The 18,861-nt window shown below is 38.3% G+C and overlaps 6 protein-coding genes and 1 long non-coding RNA gene across 9 annotated transcripts; 3 read left to right on the top strand and 4 right to left on the bottom strand.

Moving 5' to 3' along the window:
• Positions 1–64: 64 nt before the first annotated feature.
• TM9SF2 (Transmembrane 9 superfamily protein member 2) lies at positions 65–5,289 on the bottom strand. The gene is made up of 6 exons (XM_008195430.3): positions 5,113–5,289; positions 4,854–5,061; positions 4,237–4,805; positions 1,373–1,679; positions 865–1,323; positions 65–818 (listed from the first exon to the last, which is right to left on the bottom strand). The coding sequence occupies exons 2-6, from the start codon at positions 4,971–4,973 to the stop codon at positions 315–317; spliced, it is 1,959 nt and encodes a 652-aa protein (XP_008193652.1). The 5' UTR covers positions 4,974–5,061; positions 5,113–5,289; the 3' UTR covers positions 65–314.
• Positions 5,290–5,455: 166 nt separating this feature from the next.
• Acn (Acinus) lies at positions 5,456–9,320 on the top strand. Its single transcript, XM_008195431.3, has 7 exons — positions 5,456–5,623; positions 5,718–7,023; positions 7,560–8,181; positions 8,232–8,403; positions 8,455–8,620; positions 8,666–8,787; positions 8,834–9,320. The coding sequence occupies exons 2-7, from the start codon at positions 5,718–5,720 to the stop codon at positions 8,954–8,956; spliced, it is 2,511 nt and encodes an 836-aa protein (XP_008193653.1). The 5' UTR covers positions 5,456–5,623; the 3' UTR covers positions 8,957–9,320.
• LOC658204 (uncharacterized protein) lies at positions 9,292–12,539 on the bottom strand. 2 transcript variants are annotated; one of them, XM_015980283.2, is made up of 7 exons: positions 12,301–12,539; positions 11,866–12,183; positions 11,519–11,804; positions 11,221–11,457; positions 10,311–10,473; positions 10,057–10,257; positions 9,292–9,995 (listed from the first exon to the last, which is right to left on the bottom strand). In XM_015980283.2, exons 1-7 carry the CDS (start codon positions 12,325–12,327, stop codon positions 9,968–9,970), a joined length of 1,260 nt encoding a protein of 419 aa, XP_015835769.1. In that variant the 5' UTR covers positions 12,328–12,539; the 3' UTR covers positions 9,292–9,967. The 2 variants fall into 2 exon arrangements, with proteins under 2 accessions (XP_015835769.1, XP_969705.2); XM_964612.4 differs by having other exon boundaries at positions 11,221–11,475; positions 12,301–12,536.
• Positions 12,540–12,556: 17 nt separating this feature from the next.
• On the top strand, positions 12,557–13,531 carry mRpL10 (mitochondrial ribosomal protein L10). The gene is made up of 3 exons (XM_964683.5): positions 12,557–12,704; positions 12,758–13,264; positions 13,313–13,531. Exons 1-3 carry the CDS (start codon positions 12,683–12,685, stop codon positions 13,504–13,506), a joined length of 723 nt encoding a protein of 240 aa, XP_969776.1. The 5' UTR covers positions 12,557–12,682; the 3' UTR covers positions 13,507–13,531.
• LOC103313090 (hypothetical protein) lies at positions 13,503–14,330 on the bottom strand. Its single transcript, XM_008195433.3, has 3 exons — positions 14,069–14,330; positions 13,796–14,022; positions 13,503–13,749 (listed from the first exon to the last, which is right to left on the bottom strand). The coding sequence occupies exons 1-3, from the start codon at positions 14,328–14,330 to the stop codon at positions 13,522–13,524; spliced, it is 717 nt and encodes a 238-aa protein (XP_008193655.1). The 3' UTR covers positions 13,503–13,521.
• Positions 14,331–14,392: 62 nt separating this feature from the next.
• Positions 14,393–18,169, top strand: Tpr2 (Tetratricopeptide repeat protein 2). 2 transcript variants are annotated; one of them, XM_964815.5, is made up of 3 exons: positions 14,393–14,526; positions 16,498–17,801; positions 17,852–18,169. In XM_964815.5, the coding sequence occupies exons 1-3, from the start codon at positions 14,393–14,395 to the stop codon at positions 17,950–17,952; spliced, it is 1,539 nt and encodes a 512-aa protein (XP_969908.2). In that variant the 3' UTR covers positions 17,953–18,169. The 2 variants fall into 2 exon arrangements, with proteins under 2 accessions (XP_969908.2, XP_064213008.1); XM_064356938.1 differs by lacking the exon at positions 14,393–14,526 and adding an exon at positions 14,843–14,980.
• Positions 18,143–18,861, bottom strand: LOC135266362 (uncharacterized). Its single transcript, XR_010334370.1, has 2 exons — positions 18,681–18,861; positions 18,143–18,631 (listed from the first exon to the last, which is right to left on the bottom strand). It is a non-coding gene; the product is annotated as an uncharacterized LOC135266362 (long non-coding RNA).

Raw genomic sequence — 18,861 nt, 5'->3', positions numbered from 1 at the left:
TGTGGATAAAAATGTAAATCATATTTGTCTTTAATTACGAAGGGAAGGGAAAATAAAAATGTGCAATTGTGCAATCCTTTATTGTCAAAGGACTTTTTCCATAAAATACTAAATTATACAATTTATTTCTATTACAATATTTTACAGTTGCGTACACAAAATTAATACATCACAAGTTTTAGATGCGAGTTATCCATGTTTATTAAAAATATGTTCGCCCACTCGTGCGCTTCAATAATTTTGAAATTGAAACGAAAATAAATACGTTATTAAAAATATTCTGTTGGTAAAAATCACAATAATTAAAGTACATTTCAGTCAACTTTAACCACACTATAAATTTTCCTAATAAACCAGAAACAGGCGAAAAATCCAATCGACCCAGTTAACAAATTGAACAAAAACACCATAATTAGAGTATAGCCAAAATACAGGAACGCAGACGCCGTATCCTCGATCTGCAATTTCGTAAAGAAGTAATGACAGCAATACAGAAACAAATAAACTGCTGTAAACCCGGACGTCAAATACGACCGCCACCACCAATGGTAATCCTCCGCACACAAGTGGAAGTAACACAGAAGAATCGTTGTCTCTGCACACGTTATTACTAAAATTATAAATACTAGAAACAGAAAACCGAACATGTAGTACATCTGAGACGACCAGATCGAATTCAGAATAAAGAAAAGTTGGATGAAAATGCAACCGAAGGGCAGCACACCCCCCATGACAATTCCGGGAATCGGCTGCGTGTAGATCGACTGTTCGGGGATCAACCTCGGGATTTGATTCGTCCGAACCGGATGCTCGAGTGCCTGAAAACATTTTTTTTAATTGTCCTGACAGCGGTCACAATCTTACCCTTTTCCTGAACCCGAAAAACGCCCCCACGAACGTCAGAGGCACCGACACCAGCAGCCACAGCGCCAGCAGCCCCACCAAAGTGCTGAAAGGCACAGCTGCGGAGCTCCCTTTGCTCCACAACACCAGATTCATTACGAAAAACAGCCCGAAGACAATCCCAGGTGCCAGCATCGAGGTCAACAAAACGTTAGACTTCCATTTCTCGCCGCCGAAACTCTTGTAAATCCTCGCGGAAACGTACCCAGCTGGCGACCCCAACAGGACATACAACACCATAGCGCAAGTCATCAAAGCCCCCCGATTTGCCGGGCTCAAAAACCCGAGACAGGCGAAAGCTAAAGTCACCAAAGTCATGAAGAAAACTTGAACGCCGGAGCCCAGGAGCACCGAAAGGAACATTCCCTTGCGCGGGGGGCGGAAGACGTCGCCGTGGACCAGCTTCCAGCCGAACTCTTCCTGTAAAAATGATTGTAATGCGAGTTTGTTAAAAGGGTTTGAAGCGGACCTGGGCGTCTTCGCCGCTGTCGATTTGGTTGTATCTTGCGATGTCTTTGTGGAGGGTTCGCAGCATGATCATGGCGACCATCCCCGAGAGGAACAGTACGATCACGAGCGAGTTTAAAATACTGAACCATTGGATGTTTGTGTGGGGCATTGATTCCAAAATGTAGTCCCATCGGGATGACCATTTTACGGCGTTGTTTTGGATAAATGTGACCGAGTAGGTGTACGTTATTTGGTATTCCTCCTTGGGTTTGAGGGAGGTTTTCAGTTCTAGGAGTTTTGTGTTTTGCTTCGAACAGTCGATTTTGCTAAAATGGAAAGGTAATAGGTTAACAAAAAATTGTGAGCAATAATAATAAAAAAAGACATAACTGTATAACTGATTATAAAAAAGAGGTTGCTTCTCTTAAATTGGTGAATTATTTTTGCCAATATCGCAATCTAACCGTGACGCCAAAATTTTCAATGAAAGCAAGAGTTTTTATCTCAAACTAAAACGCCCGAAATACTCCAATACTTAAAGCAGTTTCGTGTTTTTTCATAAAATCCCGAGAAAAAATGCGTTTCTGGTTTAACAGCGTGGCATAACTCACGAAAAAGGCTAAACGAATGTTATTTTTCAAACCAATTTAGGAATTTAATCACGTGCTTAAATATTCAAAAAAATCTATTTCTCTAATTTCATCTCATTCAATAAATGGAATATTGTGCAGACAATCTGACCACATGAAGTTGAGTTCTGTATATTTCTTAAGATACTACAATATTATAGCACTTTACACGATAACGTGGAAGCAGACTGGCCACCGAAAAGTCAATGAAAACGAATCATGAAAACACAATAATAAATAAAGAATATAAAATTAGGTGAAAAATCAATGTTTGTTACACATTTTTTAAATTTCTATCAAGACAACAGCATAAGTAAATTAACATTTTTAAGACTTTGGATTTTGGCAGTCTTCAATTCTGTATTCTGTGTTGTATTTTTTTTGATATGGAGGGATTTGTGAGCTAAATATTAAAAGAAAATCAGGGGAGAACAAAGTACAGTAAACATAAATTGTACTATTTTTTCCACCGCCTTCACAGTATGTAATAAACTAATAACATTGTTAGAGTATCGAATTGAAAAAAGTACAATAAAATGTTTTTTCGACGTAAACTGACGACTTTTGGACTGATTTGTGATTTTAGTTTGTAATGTTGAATTAATTAGCTAATGCCTGGTGGGCCAGTGGTAAAAACACCACTTTTGAAATGGGAAATCGGGGTTCAAGTCCGGAGCAGGTAAAAAAAGAAATAAGTAAAATATGACGAAAACATAAAAAAGAAATTGTGACAACACCTAGACACGGAGATGTTTAAAACCGGCAGAAGTAAGAAAACACCATAAGGTAACCACATAAAGTGCTAAACTGTAACCGTAAGATCTAAGTTGTTCAACTTGAGAGAAAAAGACGTGAACGTAAAACATAACATGAAACGTAAACTTAGACCCTTAGATAACTGTCCTCTTAAATTAAAAAAATAACAGGAGCCAAAGGACTGGACTATTTCAGTCCGAAAAAGGACTAATTTTTTAGAATTACAATACAAAATATTAACATATTTCTGTCTTTTTACTATTATTTTCGAATAAAATTTTGGATACTAACTTAAACAACTAATAAAATTGTCCACCAGATACCGAATTTGTCTTTACAAAGTAAATTAACTAAAATTTGTTGTTTCAGAAGTTTACTTTAAGTTTGAGGTTTTTGGACGTTTTTGATAAAAATTAGCGAAATAATTGAGTTTCTAGCTTAAAAATCGCAAAATTTAGACGAAATATTGCAAAGCATTCGTGTTTCAGGCTGATAAAGTGCTAAAACGCTTTGAAAAGGGGATAAAAGTGTGTTTTTAGATACAATTTGGTAGTTTTTTTATTTTGAATTTCGCGAAATGAGTGAGTTTCCGACCGAAAACGCAATGAATTTTTGAAAAAGTTCAAAAATAATGCAGTAATGAGTGAAATTTGTTATTTTTTGTGCAAAAATTGTTGAATAACGGCGCAAATTTGCCGATAGTTTCAACGTTTTTTTATTATTTTTTAATAGAAATACGCAAATTTGGTAAAATTTTGGGAGATTTGTTATAAAATTCGTCAAAAACGTGCTGAAGTTTATAAAAAATAACCGTTAGACAATGTCAATATGTACAAAGTGGTAAAAGCTTGAATTTTTGTATTATTCATAGTTCTCGATATTTTTTTAATACACAATTGTTTTCATTCATTGCTCTTAAAGCTTCAACGAGCTAGGAACAATTACGTTATCGTCACTCTGGTGGAACTATCGAGAACAGAGACTTCCTAAACAATACCCCATATTTTTAAATTCATTTTGTCTACACACGTAATCTTTAATTACTCGTTATTTATTACAAAGTACAGCTTTATCTATTCAGCAAATATTTATGTGTGTAATTACTTACTGAAACAGCGGACTACTAGCATAAAACATTAATACAGTTTGTTACTTTAAGGCCAATAACTTTATAAATAAAGACGTTTAAAAGTAATAAATTTAAGTAAGTTTAAAAAATAGATTTTGAACTATTATTGTCAAGTATCTAAATCGGTTTTCAGAAAATAAACGTTCCATCAAAGTAATAAATACATCACTTCCTAATCCATAACTATTGTGAAACAACTCTCTACGTTATCACTTGATGGCAAATAGAGATATAAAAACTCCGCAAATTACCAAATAAAACGTGTAAAACGAAAAGGAGATTCAAATTAATTTAAAATCTAATCTCATTGTTCAAATAAAAATTTTGCAACACGTGAAAATCGGCATTTACTATAGCAAAGTTACCTACTCTCTATGGTCTATGCTCCTTGGGACAACTTTAACGGAGATAATCCTGCCCCCGTTGCTCTTGAATTTATTTCCCCATTCTTCCTGTTCTCCCGAGTGATATGTGATCGTCAAATCAACATGATTGTAAATGTAGTAAGCGTCCTGTTTATCAGGAGTCCTAAGACAAGTATCGCGCCCATCTTTGGCAAAACAACCCATCTGAAACCCAGTGGTGCAAAACTGCTTCTGATCCTCAGTCTCATAACAGCTCGTCACTGGCATATTATCAACAATCCAGTGGTGCTGATAATTGAGACTAATCCCCTTCCGCAGAATGCTCAACCGTCTGTTTGCACTCGGATCTGAACCCGAGTACTTCCGCGTGCAAACTTCCTTGCATGTTATGTTTTTCATAAATTCAAGGATATAAGGAGATGGGCGGATGCGTTCGCCGAAGACAACCTGGCCCAGGTTTTCCACGGGAGACGGCTGGTTTTCATCAGGTTGGCAGAAATCAAAGTGATTGTACTCGTAGGGAATTACTGATTCTTCAGTATTTAGACGATTTACATACAATAATACTTCGGACTACAACTCATGTGTGAAGATAATGAATGAGGCGACTTAAATACTCACTTTACACGTGTCTGATTCGCCTTTCCGGCAATAATTTACCGGCGCCAAACCAGGTAAATAAAACGCCTCAACTCTTGTCTCATGCCACAGAAATAACAAGCACAAAAGGGGTAGATACATTATGGTTACTTGAACTAGGTGCAGTGGCTCGGCTTAATTTTCATTAAAAATTAAATTCTTGCCGATAACAAATTAAAAATCACCCACACTAAATCGGAAACGTCACCAATAAAACCACTGATAAAGAATATAACCTTACGAGTATGACGCTGAAACCCCCTAATTACCCTCAATGTTGATTTATGCGTTTAAAGTTTTCCGAAACTGTTACAAATTAAGGAAATGTGTTTGATTTTCTAATTTGGTACAAAAATTCACGGTTTTCTACGAACAATCATATTGCTGTTTGACAAATTACTAACAAAGGTGCCAACATTGCGAACCAAATCGCAATTTTTTTAATCGATTTTTGTGCTTCATCCACCCCGAACTTAAGTGAAATTGTTTCATTTACATTTCCTTTTAGTTCCGGTTGCGTAATTTCGTAAACATTAATTTTGTTACGATAAATTCGGCATGTGAGTTTTTTGTTTGGTTGCCGGGCCTTGCAAAGCTTCCATATTTGTCACCGTTTGCGCATGCGACTCTTCTTGATTACAAGCGAGTTGTTTAATCGTGTGATTACCGAATTTTTGTTAGTTTTTTGAATAAAAAATGGATGAGAATTAATAAGTGTCGGCTACGGTTACATCTAGGACTATTGCGAGAAGGTAATGCAAGTTGCTGCTTGTGCGTACTTTGCGTTAGTCGGCGCTCTAATGGCGTCATAGTCCCCCTAACCTCTATGCAAATTTTTTTCAAAAGATGCGGCGTAAAAGTGCCCGTAACGCCCAGAAAGCGTCTCCTGAGAAAGCGCTCAAAGAAACGGAAACTCCTCCGAAGACCCGTCGATCGCGGCGTCGGAAAAGATCACCATCGAAATCGAGCGAATCTGAAGATGAAGTTCTGACAATAACAAAGCGTGCCCCGCTTGAAGCTACCCCCGATACAACAACTAAGAGTCACACTCCGAGTGACGAGGAGACTTGCGATGAACCGGTGTGGAAAGTGACCTCTTCTGAGGATACTCCCAAGGGGGAGATCCAGAAGCTAAAGATTTGTCTGACAAGGCCTTCCCCGGATTCACCTGATAAAAGCAAGACACGTCGCAGTAAGTCTAATAGTCAGACTGAAGACGACGCGACGAGTTCTGAGGATAAATCGTCAACAAGACGAACTCGCTCACGGGGATCTCCACTTGTTAGAAACGACGGTTTGTCTAGTCAAGACGGTGATGAAGAAGTGGAAGAGAAGAAGGGTAAAGGTAAGTCTAAAGGTAAACATAAGTCAAAAATAGAAAAGTCACCGCACTTAAGCGAGCCTGAAATACAACCGAACAATGAAATTTCTGAAAATGTACAGGTGACGCCTCAGTCACCCTCTATCGATAAGCGAGTTGATAATGAGAATGACTCTAAGGTCGATGCCGACGATAAAAATATTAATGAGAGTGTCCAAAGGCAAGAAAATGTCAACGACGTTGATAAAGAACAACTTGGTAATAAAACCGAGTCACAAGATGACGAATCTGACGATGAGCCTCTAAGCATTATTAAAAAAAATGTATCAGTTGACAAACCTGTTACTGAAAATAAACAACCGGAAACAACAAACGAACCTTCCGAACATCAAGAACCTGATCAAGAAGTACAAACTCAAATCGACGTAAAACAAGATCAGGTCGAAGAACAAGCTCCAGAAAAACCTGAAGAAATTGCCATAACTGAAGTCGAAACAGAAACACCCGAAGACAAACCTTCCGAAATTGCCATAACTCACGAAGAATCTTCGAAAGAAACAGAAGCAGAAAAAGCAGAAGACATATCAGCTTCGTTAAATGAAACACAAGATGTTGAAATGGCAAGTGTGGAAGAAAAGTCAGAGCAAACAACTGCAATAAGTGAAGATAAACCCGAAATGGAAGAACCTCAAGTTTCTGAAAGTATTGCTGACTCAGAAAATGTTGAAGTTTGTCAGCAACCTCCTCAAAAGACACCAGAAGTACCTGTTGAAAGCACTGAGGTTTTGAAAGAATCAGCACGTATTGAGAAGAGTCCGCGGGATAATAAGGGTACGTTGAAAAAAACTAAGTTACTTTATCGATTTGTTTCATTTTTACAGTAAAACATTAAATTGCTAACAAATTGTTTGTATTATTTTCAAACTAAATATTTGTAAGGTTAAAGGGGGCGTCAGAGTGTGACAAAAACTCATATAATGAAAATTATTTTCGATATTAGTAATCGATTTTTTAATCAAAAGTAATTGAGTCTTTTCAACAATTAAAATTTGGGCGAACGTATCACTTATTTTAAATAAAAATGATTTGACATTTTTTTATTAAAATTTTAACTAAAGATGCACTGAGATAATACGCTCACAAAAAAATTATGTATATCATTCATGGCTTTTAGGAGACCAATTATTGGAACCGAATTTCGGGTTGTCGAATTTTTTTCGTTGTCGCTTCGCGCGAAATGCCCTTTTATCCATTTGTTTTATTTTTACAACAAAAAAATTAAATATAGTTATAATTTGTTTGTATTACGCTGACAAAGTATTCTTAAGATTTCAACAAATTTTTAGAAGATACTGATACTTTTATAGATCGACATCGGAGTCCACGGCGACAACTCCGACGAAGTAACGACTACGCGAAACCTGACTCCAAAGAGGAGCCTGTTAACAGCGGCCCCATCAAACCTTTCAAAACCAAACACAGTTGGGAGCGCAGCTTAAGCTCAGCCCCTTCTTTGCTTAAAGTCGATCTTGACAGCATACAAATCGTATGTCCAACCATTGAATTTCCCGAAGAACCCGACCTCAGTTTGGAGCTCGAAAAAGAACGGCGGAAGTCTGTGACCGAGACATCTGGCAAGAAATTGGAACGCAAAGTATCGGTCGAGTACAAGTCGGACACTTCTGAAAGACCGTCGTTTGAAAAACAGAATTCTGTTAATTCTTCTACGCAAGACGGCGAAGATAATTCGAATATCATTGCGTTCAACCGAAAAATTAGTATCGTTGATGACACTGCGAGCAAATTGAAACCGCCACCAAGTCCGGCCAAGAATCCAGTTTCGAATATACTTTACATTACGAACCTTGTCAGGCCTTTCACTGTGAAACAGTTAAAGGAGTTGCTGGAAAGGACCGGGAAAGTGCAAGAGGACGGGTTCTGGACTGACAGGATTAAGTCGAAATGTTACGTCCAGTATGAGACTCAAGAGTAAGAGTTTATTTTTTGTGTGAATTAATTTAACCATTGGTTGTTCACAGGGAGGCTGAAGCGACGAGAAACGCCCTCCATGGAGTCCAATGGCCAATTGGCAACGGCAAAAAATTAATCATCGATTTTGCAACGGCTGAAGATATGGAAAATGCGAAGAATCCACCAGCGCCACCTCCAGCCCCAGTTCCAGACACAAATGTTTCAACAAAAGAGAATTTGGTTAGTTTCTAGTGATTGTTATAATACAAATAATTTAATGTTGTGGTTTAGGAACCAGCGGAGAGTAAACATGACAAGGCCTCGAAGGAAGTGGAGAAGAAGAGACCTGAAGGACCGGTTCGAGAGTGGGACATCGGCAAGAAGGACGTGCGTCGAGACCGATCAAGGAGCAGAGAAAGAAGTCGCAAACACAGGCGTACACCAAGTCCATCAGATGGTACCTTCGTGTCCACGTTTGGCGAAATTTAATATTTTCTTTTAGATTTTATCACCAGGAAGCAGAGGAAAGCCGAGGACTCCGTCCCCCAAAAGTTGATGGATGACCTGTTCTTGAAAACGAAGGCCACTCCGAGCATCTACTGGCAGCCTTTGTCACCCGAAGAGGTAGTTAAATGTGACTGTTTAGCAATGTCTTATTTTGTTTATGTAGATATCGATGAAACAACAGCAGCGCCTCATCCGCATGGAGGAACACAAAAGACGTATGGAAGAGAATTCGCGTATGAAAGGGAGAGAAATGGGGAGGGGCGCGTTCCGACGTAGATACGATTAATCAGGAAAGAAAGTCTAAAGTTAATTTTGTTGTGTGTGTGATGTGTGGCAGTTGTGCGTGTGTAAGTTTTGTAGCAAAAATTATTTGATTTTGAACCCTACCCTACTATTTCTTTAATTTTGCCTGAGTGAGGACGGATAAATGGGGAGATAATCCTATTTTTTGTAGGATTTTCAGTATAGGTTTCACACTTTCGTTCAGCGAGGGATTTTCACAGAAGCATTAATTTACACGTTAGTGGAAATAGTAGCATTTCACACAAACTAATTGCTGTTAAAAAGTATTGTATGATTTCGTGAATGTTTTCCGATGAAACAGTTCTGTAAAACTATAAATTTCATTCAATATTAAATCTTTATTATGATCCTTGAATATTATTACATTTTTATAAATTATGAACATGGTTTTAAAGATGTAAATTTACATTCATTGCAATGCTCAAAAAGGTGCATAGTAAAGTATTTCACATGTACAAAAGTTATCCAACTATCATTATGTACATCGTTGCAATAAAAACAAAGTAACATCAAGCTAATTATTACGCTAAAGACTACACCTAGTTGTAACAAATTGTATCTGAGTTTGTTTGGTAATCGTAGGATGGAATTCAGCTTGGATTATCTTAGGTACAAGGACAAGAATTTAAATTCCGTTTTTTTCATGTTAATGGTCAAGGCATGAGACAGCAAGCAGTGAAACAAAATTCCGATTTTATTTCGTACGAAATGTATGACGTTCAAAAATTATGCCACCATCTACTGTTCGATTAAAATTAAAGTATTTTTAAGGGAAAAAGGCTCAGTCCAGCTATTGGCTACCAAATTCGAATTATGTCTAAACTACAATCTAGATAGAAACAGAAAATTACTTAAAAGTATTAAGTTTTGTAAAACTTTAATACATTTGAGTATTCCCCTACTTATAATTTTGGAATGTTTTCAGTATGGAGTCTGTTTAAAAAGTCTACAAAATAAATAAAAATTGAGCTAAACGATCTCTTCGTACTAGGTCTCACAAGCGGGTAGTTCGATTGTAGCAGCTAAAGCAGGCAAAATCGCTACGATTAATTCTACAGAATCTACACTAATGAGACAACAAACCTTTCTAAAAGCCGTCGTTTTAAATCAGGAGGATAAGTTACGTATATGTATTCGTTATCTTTATCTGGAGCCAGGTAATAATCCTCTGTGTAAATTTGGTGACCGTCTGCCTGTGGTGGAGGCTCATGCCGATGGACATGAGCCGGCGAAGGCGTCGATCTATCGGTCATACTAGCACTAGCAACACTGACGTCATCGGTGCTAAATTGTTAACACCTTGTACGTTTTTTCCTAATCGAAAACACAAAACTTACTCGAACAAGACCCAAATGATGTAGTAACACATGCAGATGCCGAGGGACAGAACCATTATTATCATACAGAGCAAACCCCAAGGGAAGCTGCGGATATCCCCCTGCGTATCCTCCCAGTACCGGTCACACGTCAAGTACCAACAGACAGCCCTGTTTAACTCGTCTGAAATAAAATATATTGTAATCTGTCTTTTTTAAAGCGAGGAAATTATTATGAATATTTTCCTCGGTGTTGTACAGCCGTATTGAGTAACGTTTTTGAAAGTTAGAGGATTCTTCTATTCGGGATGTAGGGGAGAATATAATCTAAAATCTTTAAAAAGTGTTCTTTGGACATTATTTCCCTTCAACAAGGAGTTAAAATTGGTCAAATTTTTCGTTTAAATCATCATATCTTCCTTCTGAATAAAGTTAGAAACTTATTTTTTTTTTTGCAAATGATTATTCAATGAATGTAGTTTTTAACGTAAATACACAACTTTAGTTTTGAAAAAAGAAAACTTAGAAAATTGGGCAACAATACGAGTACAAATGCAACTTCATGCTCATATTGCTACTGATAGACGGCAAATGACTTGTGGACAGTTATCTTGGAAAAGGAGGAATTCCTCCCCTTAAGAATTTTTTATACAGGGGGTGTCTCGCTAGTGTAAAAGTGTTAATTCTTGCGTTAAATTACGTCGAAACATAACTGCGGCATGCAAAAAACAAAGTTGCGTGCACTTCTGGTAAAACGTGGGGTGAACCTGTTAAAACTATTTTTAGAATTAGTATTTAAAAAAATCGTTAAACTCACATTTAAATTCAAATAGAAAGTTATAAAAGAATAAGTAATAAAAGCATTTATCATTCGTCGTACGTACATACAAATACTAAATTTCAAGTTTTACGTAAACATGTAAATTCTTACCTTCAACTTCTTTAAAATCTTTCACCGAGAGTTGAATTAGCAGCCCCGCGATGCAATCGCGCACCAAAATCTCGCACTTCGTCTTAATTTTCTGCAGTTCTTCCGGTTTACAATTCGCTTTCAACTTTTGCAGTTCGGCTATTCTCTGCTGCCTGTTGTCCGGTGCCGGCAAAGCCGAATCCACCAAATCATTTTGACACACATTATTCGAACTATTCTGCAATTTATCGTCGTCGCCTGCAGATTGGCGCTCTTCTAAAACCCACTTGAAGAATCAGAAAAATCGAAAAAACCTTACCGTTGCTATTAGGCGCTTCCGGTGCTTCATTCTTCTGGCAATGCTTGGTGGGCTTCGTTGCTTTTCCGCTTTTTTGCAGATGGGGGTAAATCCCATCCTTGAAGGTGTATTTGGCGACTTCGCGTGGGCCGGACGTCGCCAAGGCTTTGGTGTACGAGGAAGCTTCGCGCCAGATTTCTATATCCGTGTTGACGGTGTCTGGATAGACGGTTTTGGGGTCTTGCGTTATCAAGACGTCACATCTCATAATGTCGCAGTAGTCTGCAAGGCACACGGCGTCTTCGGCCTGGAAAAACGCGGTCAAAGCAAGAAAATTTTCAGTTTCTTAATAGTAATTGTTTTTGTACCATATTTATGAAACCCTTATGGCGATTGTCGAAATGCATGTCCAGGTATTTCTCCTCGAAAAACGACTTGCCGCAGAGGCCGCACGTCCATTGCGAGGGCCGGTGCTGCTGTTTGGCGGCCTGCTGGGGCCCGAAGATGTCCCTAATGGGGTGGAAGGGGCACTCGATGGGCAGACTGACTTTGTATTTTTCTAAAATCGGTATCCATTTGTTCTGGATTATTTTCCGCACGATTCGGGCATTATCTCGCGGACACGAGATTTTGAAAACTGTGGGCCCCGGCCATGGGATCAACGAAAGCATAAACAACGCAATTATCTGAAATTGATTTTAGTTTTATTTTAAAAATTCATAGAGAAATGGGAAGCGCTCGTAATATCGATTTGCGAACATCATTTTTTCGGAATTGTTTACACACGACTAAAATTGACTCACCTGCACGTTGAAATAATTGGACTTCATTCATATTCTTTACCGGTACTAGGATGAAAGAAAACTCTACCTTTCTTGTGGCATTTAGAAAGCATCGTATGCTACGACGCCGAAGACGCTGGACGTCGCCGCAAGTTGCTAGGCGACATTCACGGTCATTTAGCCTTCGGAAATCGGTTAATTATTCACTTATTACGCCACTTCATCGAAATTTAAGCCACATTGGAGAACTGATCCTGATCCGGTGCTTTTCTAATTTTTTTCTTATTATTGATTTTTAACGCCGGTTGTTTATGCAACCAAAATTACGATTGTCAACCTGACAGTTATAGGTTATGTACCCCTGCACCAGTTTTTAGAAATTTTGTCCAATTTAATTAAAACAATGGCTTTAATTGCCAGAGGAGGTGAATGACACAGTTAATAATGCATTAGCTTGTTTTTGAAATGAATGTTTTAGGCCTTTTCGAACGTTTGAGCCCCCTTGTCCAAGCGAAACGTTTCAGAGGCAAAATCAATATCCAGCGGCCGAAACCCGTTCATCGCGAACGATCCATTATGATGACACTAACGAATCCATTCTTTATCAGTACTAAAAAGGGCAAAACACCCATTGACTTGTGCACAAAATCGCAAGATAAAATTGTGAAAGATGAACACAACCCGTATCAGCAAATAATTGCAGGCGAATTGAGAATGTGGTTCAACACTTCGCGACTCATTGCCTTTTATCACTTGAATCCAATGAAATCAGACCAAAGGTTTAAAGCCTATGCCATGTTCAAAAAAAGCGACATGCTTTTTAAACAATATGGAAAGAAAACACTTGAAATCGCAGTCAAGGATACGAAATTTGAACCGGTTTTGGATTTTTACGTCTCGCAAAACATTATGGTCTTTAGTCCGCAACCGGAAGTAAAGAAATTGCTAAAAATCACGAAAAGGTTTCCCCAGCTTGTCTTACTAGGTATTGTATAATCCAGTTTTTGTTATTTTTAATTAATTATGCCTTTAGCTGCCATATTTGAGGGCAAATTTGTGAGTAAAGACGAATTAATTGAACTGGAAAAAATACCAAACTTGCAAACAGCTCAAGCAGCTTTGGTCCAAACACTCAACAGTGCAGCCACTACAATACATCAGCAGTTGAACCAACATCAAAGCACCCTTGTTTCACAACTCGAACAAAGAATAAAACAATTAGAATAGCTCAATAAATGTATTTCATAGATCATTTCTTTTTGCTTTTTTACCCTTTTTGCCTTTCCCTTTTTTCTTCCCTTTTTTACGTGGAGCGACGTCTGGTTGTACGCGGTGTTGGGCACATAGGGAAAAATTGGGCAAACACAAGAACCTGACCAAGGGCAGGTTTCTAAGATATAGTTTACAGAAATAAACCATATTGTTCTTAATTTGTTCCAAATTAAACAATTTGATACTATGTGGTGGGAACTAAAAATAATACAGTTTTTACCCACACTTGACCCCCATCACTTACTGGTAGAGAATGACACATTTGCAGTCCTTTAAAATACTCGTACAATTTTTCAGGACCAACATCCAAAACACTGGTGAAAAATAAATGAGTTAGGTAGAACTGTGACAACAAGGCCCCAGTTTGTTCCACGGTGTAACTGGCAGACGTGCAGAATTTAGTCACAGAGTACATCAACTCCCTGAATATGATCCGGGGAAGTCCCTTGGGCTTTTTGTGCAATTTTCCCTCTGCAACGAAAACTTGGCAAATTTTAAACGATTGTAATATTACTACCAATGAAATTCCTCTTGAGTCGTTTACTCTTAATGCCCATCAAGTGGATCACTTCAGGTTTTGTTAAATAATCCCAGGTGCAAATGTGTGGTTCCGCAGTTGGCAGTTTAACTCCTTTACAGGCCAAGTACTGGTCCGTTTGTGAGTCCGAAGTGTCGCTCTGAGTACTGTCGTCCTCTTGGCGCGTTACGAAGTAGTTTTTAATGTCGATTTCGTATTTGTTGGCGTTGAAGGCGATACTGTCAAACGCATTTCCATTCATTTCGTTTCAAAATTCCCGCGTTGGTGAAAATTTATCGATTGGTCACAAATTAGCTAGTGCGCATGCCCACAGTACGAATTTTGAATTCGGTGATGAATCGGTCTTACTCGTTTCACAACTTGTGCAAGATGGCAGATTTTGGGGAAGATGTTGTTATGGACTCTGAAGATTTGATAATTCCAAAAAATCCAGCCGAGTAAGTGCTATTTTACAACAATTAGATTTATTCCTCGATTTTGAGCACTGCTTTCGTGGGGTTTCACGTCGAAATGTCGATGACACGAGTGTCACTGACTCACATTTGTTACTGCAATTTCCCACAATTAATTGCTATTGATTCGGTTATTTCAGTGAACCACTTGGTGCGATTTTAAATTTGATTTGTGCAGTCTTAACGATTTCCGTGGGTTATTTTTAATCTAAGGTCGTACACCTTTGTAATTACTGGTTCACTCCTCCACAGTTCAGTGTTTATATTTGGTCCGGCGTGCAAATTAACAATTTAACCTTTTGTTTGGACAGTTATTTTATTTATAACGTGGATTTTATGGCCTTTGCATTATTTCTCCTAACTTGTCACTGTGACACTTTCGCGGTTTTTACCAATTTGTAACGAGAAAGACCATGGAAGTTGAGGATTGCCACAATATGTGAGTGTTGTTTTTGAATTTGTTTACCTCATAAATGGGCATAAGAACTGTAAGGTTCTCACTTTTAAATTGGATTATCTTTGTTGTTTATTAACGACAAATGTAACCTACCGAAGGAATAAACATTGACCACACGAGTGTTGGTTTTTGATAAGATAAAAACAATGTGATTTATTTACAAACTCTATTTGTGACTATGATTGTGATCAAAGTTGAAGAGAACCCAATTCAAAAAACCCTAATCTGGATGTGTAACGAATTTTTATCCACTAAGGTTTTTATTTCGTCAGAATATTACGACTTTGAGGTCCATGCTATAAGTTTTAAAGGGCTGTTAAAATTTAATCCACCCTAAAATCAGAAATCTAGCAATTTTATTGGTTGTTGCTATAGTAACAACGATTTATGGCCCTTAAATTTTCACAGTTTAGCATGTTAATTGGCTAGTTTGTTCTATATTTTTGCTTAGTCACGAATGAAAATCAGATCAATTCATTGATTAAATATTTACTAAATTAGAAAAACAAAAGTTAATATTTTCTTCTAATGAAGTATCGTTTCAAATCGCATGAAATTAGGGTAATATTGGTAGGTAGGTCATTTACTGGTTCACGTGTAGATATTGTTTCTGCAATATTGTTTGTTGCTCCTTGTCTCGGAGATTAGTGAATTAGCCCAGTTAAATTAAACAAAGAAATTCTTAGAGAGTTGGATTTTTTTAAAGCATTCTTTACACTTGGGTAGAATTATATCAAAAGTTCCCGAGGGTGGGGAGTGAGCTTGAGGAGGGGGAGGGGGTTAAAGAAGTATTTTTTGTTTTTTTTTTGTCTCGGAAACGGTTACTCCTATCAACTTTTATCTTCTTACCAAAATTAAAACTGATAAAATTTCCCATTTAATTTATCTTTAAAAAATATTTTTTTCTCATGTTTCTTATGGAAATCTCCAAGTAATTATTCAATTGGTTGGATTTAAATTAATTGAAAACGAATACCGTACTATTTTTTTGGGTTCAGAAAATCGTACGATTTTGTATCTCGTTTCGTCTCCTAAGTTATAGTTCTTCGTATTTCAGCTTTAACTTTTTTCCTAATGCCTCAAGTCCTTTCTATCCTACTTAATTATTTAAGATATTTTGTATTCAGACCCCGCACTAGGTAAAATAATATTTTATTCTTTGTCTTATGGCAAACTACTACCAAACTAAAACGGACAGAAGAAAATGAGAGAAAAAGTTTACAGTAGAGTAAGCTTTTTATGTTTGTTTGGGTCGTTATTTTTAATTGTTTTTAATAGGTTGTTAACATCGTTAGTTACTCAGCCAAATTCTTATTAAATTTGATAAGTTGGTAGTTATGTGAACTTCCGTTATATCATTGTTAATATTCGTTTTTTCCCCAGTTCTTTCCTATAATTTTCTGTCTTCATAGCGTGATTCACTCCATTAAAAGGCAATTTTCACTCATTCTGGTCACACTTAAGTTGCGTTGTTCCTGTGAAAGCCGTGCTTGTTTCAGGCTTGCCGAATTGAAAAAAGAAAATGGCAATCAATTATACAAAGTCAAGCAATACCGATCTGCCCTCAATCTCTACACCGAAGCCATCGAACTATGCCCCGAAACCGCCGCCTATTACTCGAACCGCTCGGCATGTTACATGATGTTGAACAACTTTCAAGAAGCATTGGAGGATGCACGCAAATCCATAACCATCGATCCCGCATTCAGCAAAGGCTACATTCGAATATTGAAATGCGCTATAGCCCTTGGCGACCTTACAACAGCAGAAAATGCCATCAAACAGATCAATCTGCTTGACAAGAACGCCAACATCAACAATGAAACTCGTTCGTTCGAAAAACTGAGACAGTTCGAAACAGAGGCAGCAAAAGCAATGGAAAAGAAAGACTTCCGAAAAGTTGTTTACTGCATGGATAGGTGTTTGGATGAAGCGCCAACTTGCACACGTTACAAAATAATGAAAGCCGAATGTTTGGCTTTCTTGGGACGATACCAGGAGTCGCAAGAAATCGCCAACACGGCCTTGCATTTGGACAAAACAAACGCTGATGCGATTTACGTACGGGGAATGTGTCTTTATTACGAAGATAATTTGGACAGCGCCTTTAACCACTTCCAGCAAGTCTTGCGACTTGCACCCGACCACAAAAAGGCTATGGACATCTACAAGAGAGCTAAAGAACTCAAAAAGACGAAGGAAAGTGGCAATGAAGCGTATAAAAACTGCCGGTTCCAGGAAGCTTTCACTCTTTATACCGAAGCACTAGCAATCGACCCTCTCAACAAAAAGGCCAACGCGAAACTTTACTTCAACCGTGCCACAGTCCAACACCGGCTCACCAAAACCAGAGAAGCCGTCGATGACTGCACTTCGGCCCTTGAACTCGACGACACGTATCTCAAGGCCCTTCTGCGAAGGGCGAGCTGCTACATGGACTTGGGCGAGTACGAGGACGCAGTCCGGGATTACGAAAAAGTGTGCAAGTTGAATAAAAGTCGTGAGCACCGCAAGTTGCTCCAAGATGCGAAATTCGCACTCAAAAAGTCCAAACGCAAGGATTATTACAAGATTTTGGGAGTGGAGAGGAACGCAAACGATAGCGAGATTAAGAAAGCTTACAGGAAGAAAGCGTTGATGTTGCATCCGGACAGGCATGCCAACGCTACGGACGCCGTTAAAAAAGACCAGGAGAAGAAGTTTAAGGAGCTGGGGGAGGCATACGGGATTTTGTCAGATCCGAAGAAAAAGGCCAGGTATGATAGTGGGCAAGACATGGATGAGTTCGATGGGGGAATGTCAGGTATGGCGGTTTTTTTGGGTTGGAATAGGGGTGATGGAGGTTTTTTGCAGATATTGACCCGACTCAAGTGTTTCAGTCGTTCTTTGGACAAGCGCACAGTTGCCCCAATGATTTCAGTTTTAACACGGGATTTCCTTTCCAGTTCAGTTAGGAGCCTGGTGTACTGTCTAAGTCATAATCTAAAGCCCCTCACATTCCACTCCTTCTTGACAGTAAATTGTGCTAGATTTAACAAATCCTAAAGTTTAACCCGTTTATTTTCCTAATGCCTCTTCTGTTTATTTATTTTGAGGAAGACTGCACAAGTTTTCTTGTTTCATTATTGTAAATCGTTCCAAATGTAAATTTAATATATGTATAATACTTTATCAGTTTATTAATTTACATACAAGTCCACACTTTCCTGGCTGATTGTCCCCCGAATCGGCGTCCTCTCGTGGCGTTTTCTTCTTCCCTTTTGATTTTTGACTTTTATCTATGTTTGTCATTGTTTTAGGTTTAACTGTACAGTTCGGTTTGTACCGCGAGAGTTGCACGGGTTCCATAGTTTTCTTGTATCGTTGACAGATTTTTGCCTTCTCGTCTGTGCTCCTCCTCGTGTCCACTTTAGACATAATGTTTTGAAACCGTTTGAGCTGGATTACGGGGAGTTCTCTCGATTCGAGCGTGGTGTTTGTCCTCATCCTTTGCACAAAACCGCGTTTTAAACTCGACTCGTTCTGCGCTTTTTCTTGCTTGGAATAGTTTTCTTTCTGGTAGAGATCGCGTTCCTTGAACCACAATCGCATATACTCGTTGGACATTAAGAAGCGGAAATTCACGTTTGTGACCTGTTTGGCGAAAATTATGAGGAATTGGAGTACGAGTGTTGTTACGTACGTTTTCATACTGTGGCTTAAATCCCCACGTTCCAACTTCGCGTGCTTTGGATGAGATTATGTGGTCGGTGGGGTAGATGGCCGTTGCGCGTTTCCATTTCAGGGTGCTTTTCATTAAGATAAATTTAAGTTTCGATTTGAAGTTGACAAAAAGTGACAAGTGGCACGGGTCTATTGATGAA

Source organism: Tribolium castaneum, chromosome 5 (assembly GCF_031307605.1).
Source record: "Tribolium castaneum strain GA2 chromosome 5, icTriCast1.1, whole genome shotgun sequence".
NCBI classification, from domain to species: Eukaryota; Metazoa; Arthropoda; class Insecta; order Coleoptera; family Tenebrionidae; genus Tribolium; species Tribolium castaneum.
This window is presented reverse-complemented; position numbering and strand designations above follow the sequence as displayed.

What these genes read in the sequence shown, in the direction of transcription:
- mRpL10 (XM_964683.5), top strand. Translation starts at nt 12,683, where the DNA reads ATGGCTTTAATTGCCAGAGGAG. An exon ending in GGCTTTAATTGCCAGAGGAG is followed by an intron (nt 12,705 to 12,757) that starts GTGAATGACACA and finishes TGAATGTTTTAG; the next exon opens with GCCTTTTCGAACGTTTGAGC. An exon ending in TCCCCAGCTTGTCTTACTAG is followed by an intron (nt 13,265 to 13,312) that starts GTATTGTATAAT and finishes TTATGCCTTTAG; the next exon opens with CTGCCATATTTGAGGGCAAA.
- LOC103313090 (XM_008195433.3), bottom strand. Translation starts at nt 14,330, where the DNA reads ATGAATGGAAATGCGTTTGACAGTATCGCCTTCAACGCCAACAAATAC. An exon ending in ACTCAAGAGGAATTTCATTG is followed by an intron (nt 14,023 to 14,068) that starts GTAGTAATATTA and finishes TTTTCGTTGCAG; the next exon opens with AGGGAAAATTGCACAAAAAG. An exon ending in AAATGTGTCATTCTCTACCA is followed by an intron (nt 13,750 to 13,795) that starts GTAAGTGATGGG and finishes TATTATTTTTAG; the next exon opens with TTCCCACCACATAGTATCAA.
- TM9SF2 (XM_008195430.3), bottom strand. Translation starts at nt 4,973, where the DNA reads ATGTATCTACCCCTTTTGTGCTTGTTATTTCTGTGGCATGAGACAAGA. An exon ending in ACAGCGGCGAAGACGCCCAG is followed by an intron (nt 1,324 to 1,372) that starts GTCCGCTTCAAA and finishes TCATTTTTACAG; the next exon opens with GAAGAGTTCGGCTGGAAGCT. An exon ending in TTTTCGGGTTCAGGAAAAGG is followed by an intron (nt 819 to 864) that starts GTAAGATTGTGA and finishes AAATGTTTTCAG; the next exon opens with GCACTCGAGCATCCGGTTCG.
- Acn (XM_008195431.3), top strand. Translation starts at nt 5,718, where the DNA reads ATGCGGCGTAAAAGTGCCCGTAACGCCCAGAAAGCGTCTCCTGAGAAA. An exon ending in TTTCAACAAAAGAGAATTTG is followed by an intron (nt 8,404 to 8,454) that starts GTTAGTTTCTAG and finishes GTTGTGGTTTAG; the next exon opens with GAACCAGCGGAGAGTAAACA. An exon ending in TACACCAAGTCCATCAGATG is followed by an intron (nt 8,621 to 8,665) that starts GTACCTTCGTGT and finishes ATTTTCTTTTAG; the next exon opens with ATTTTATCACCAGGAAGCAG.
- Tpr2 (XM_964815.5), top strand. Translation starts at nt 14,393, where the DNA reads ATGCCCACAGTACGAATTTTGAATTCGGTGATGAATCGGTCTTACTCG. An exon ending in ATTCCAAAAAATCCAGCCGA is followed by an intron (nt 14,527 to 16,497) that starts GTAAGTGCTATT and finishes TGCTTGTTTCAG; the next exon opens with GCTTGCCGAATTGAAAAAAG. An exon ending in GTTCGATGGGGGAATGTCAG is followed by an intron (nt 17,802 to 17,851) that starts GTATGGCGGTTT and finishes GGTTTTTTGCAG; the next exon opens with ATATTGACCCGACTCAAGTG.
- LOC658204 (XM_964612.4), bottom strand. Translation starts at nt 12,327, where the DNA reads ATGAAGTCCAATTATTTCAACGTGCAG. An exon ending in GGAAGCGCCTAATAGCAACG is followed by an intron (nt 11,476 to 11,518) that starts GTAAGGTTTTTT and finishes AGTGGGTTTTAG; the next exon opens with AAGAGCGCCAATCTGCAGGC. An exon ending in AAACGACGGCTTTTAGAAAG is followed by an intron (nt 9,996 to 10,056) that starts GTTTGTTGTCTC and finishes TGCCTGCTTTAG; the next exon opens with CTGCTACAATCGAACTACCC.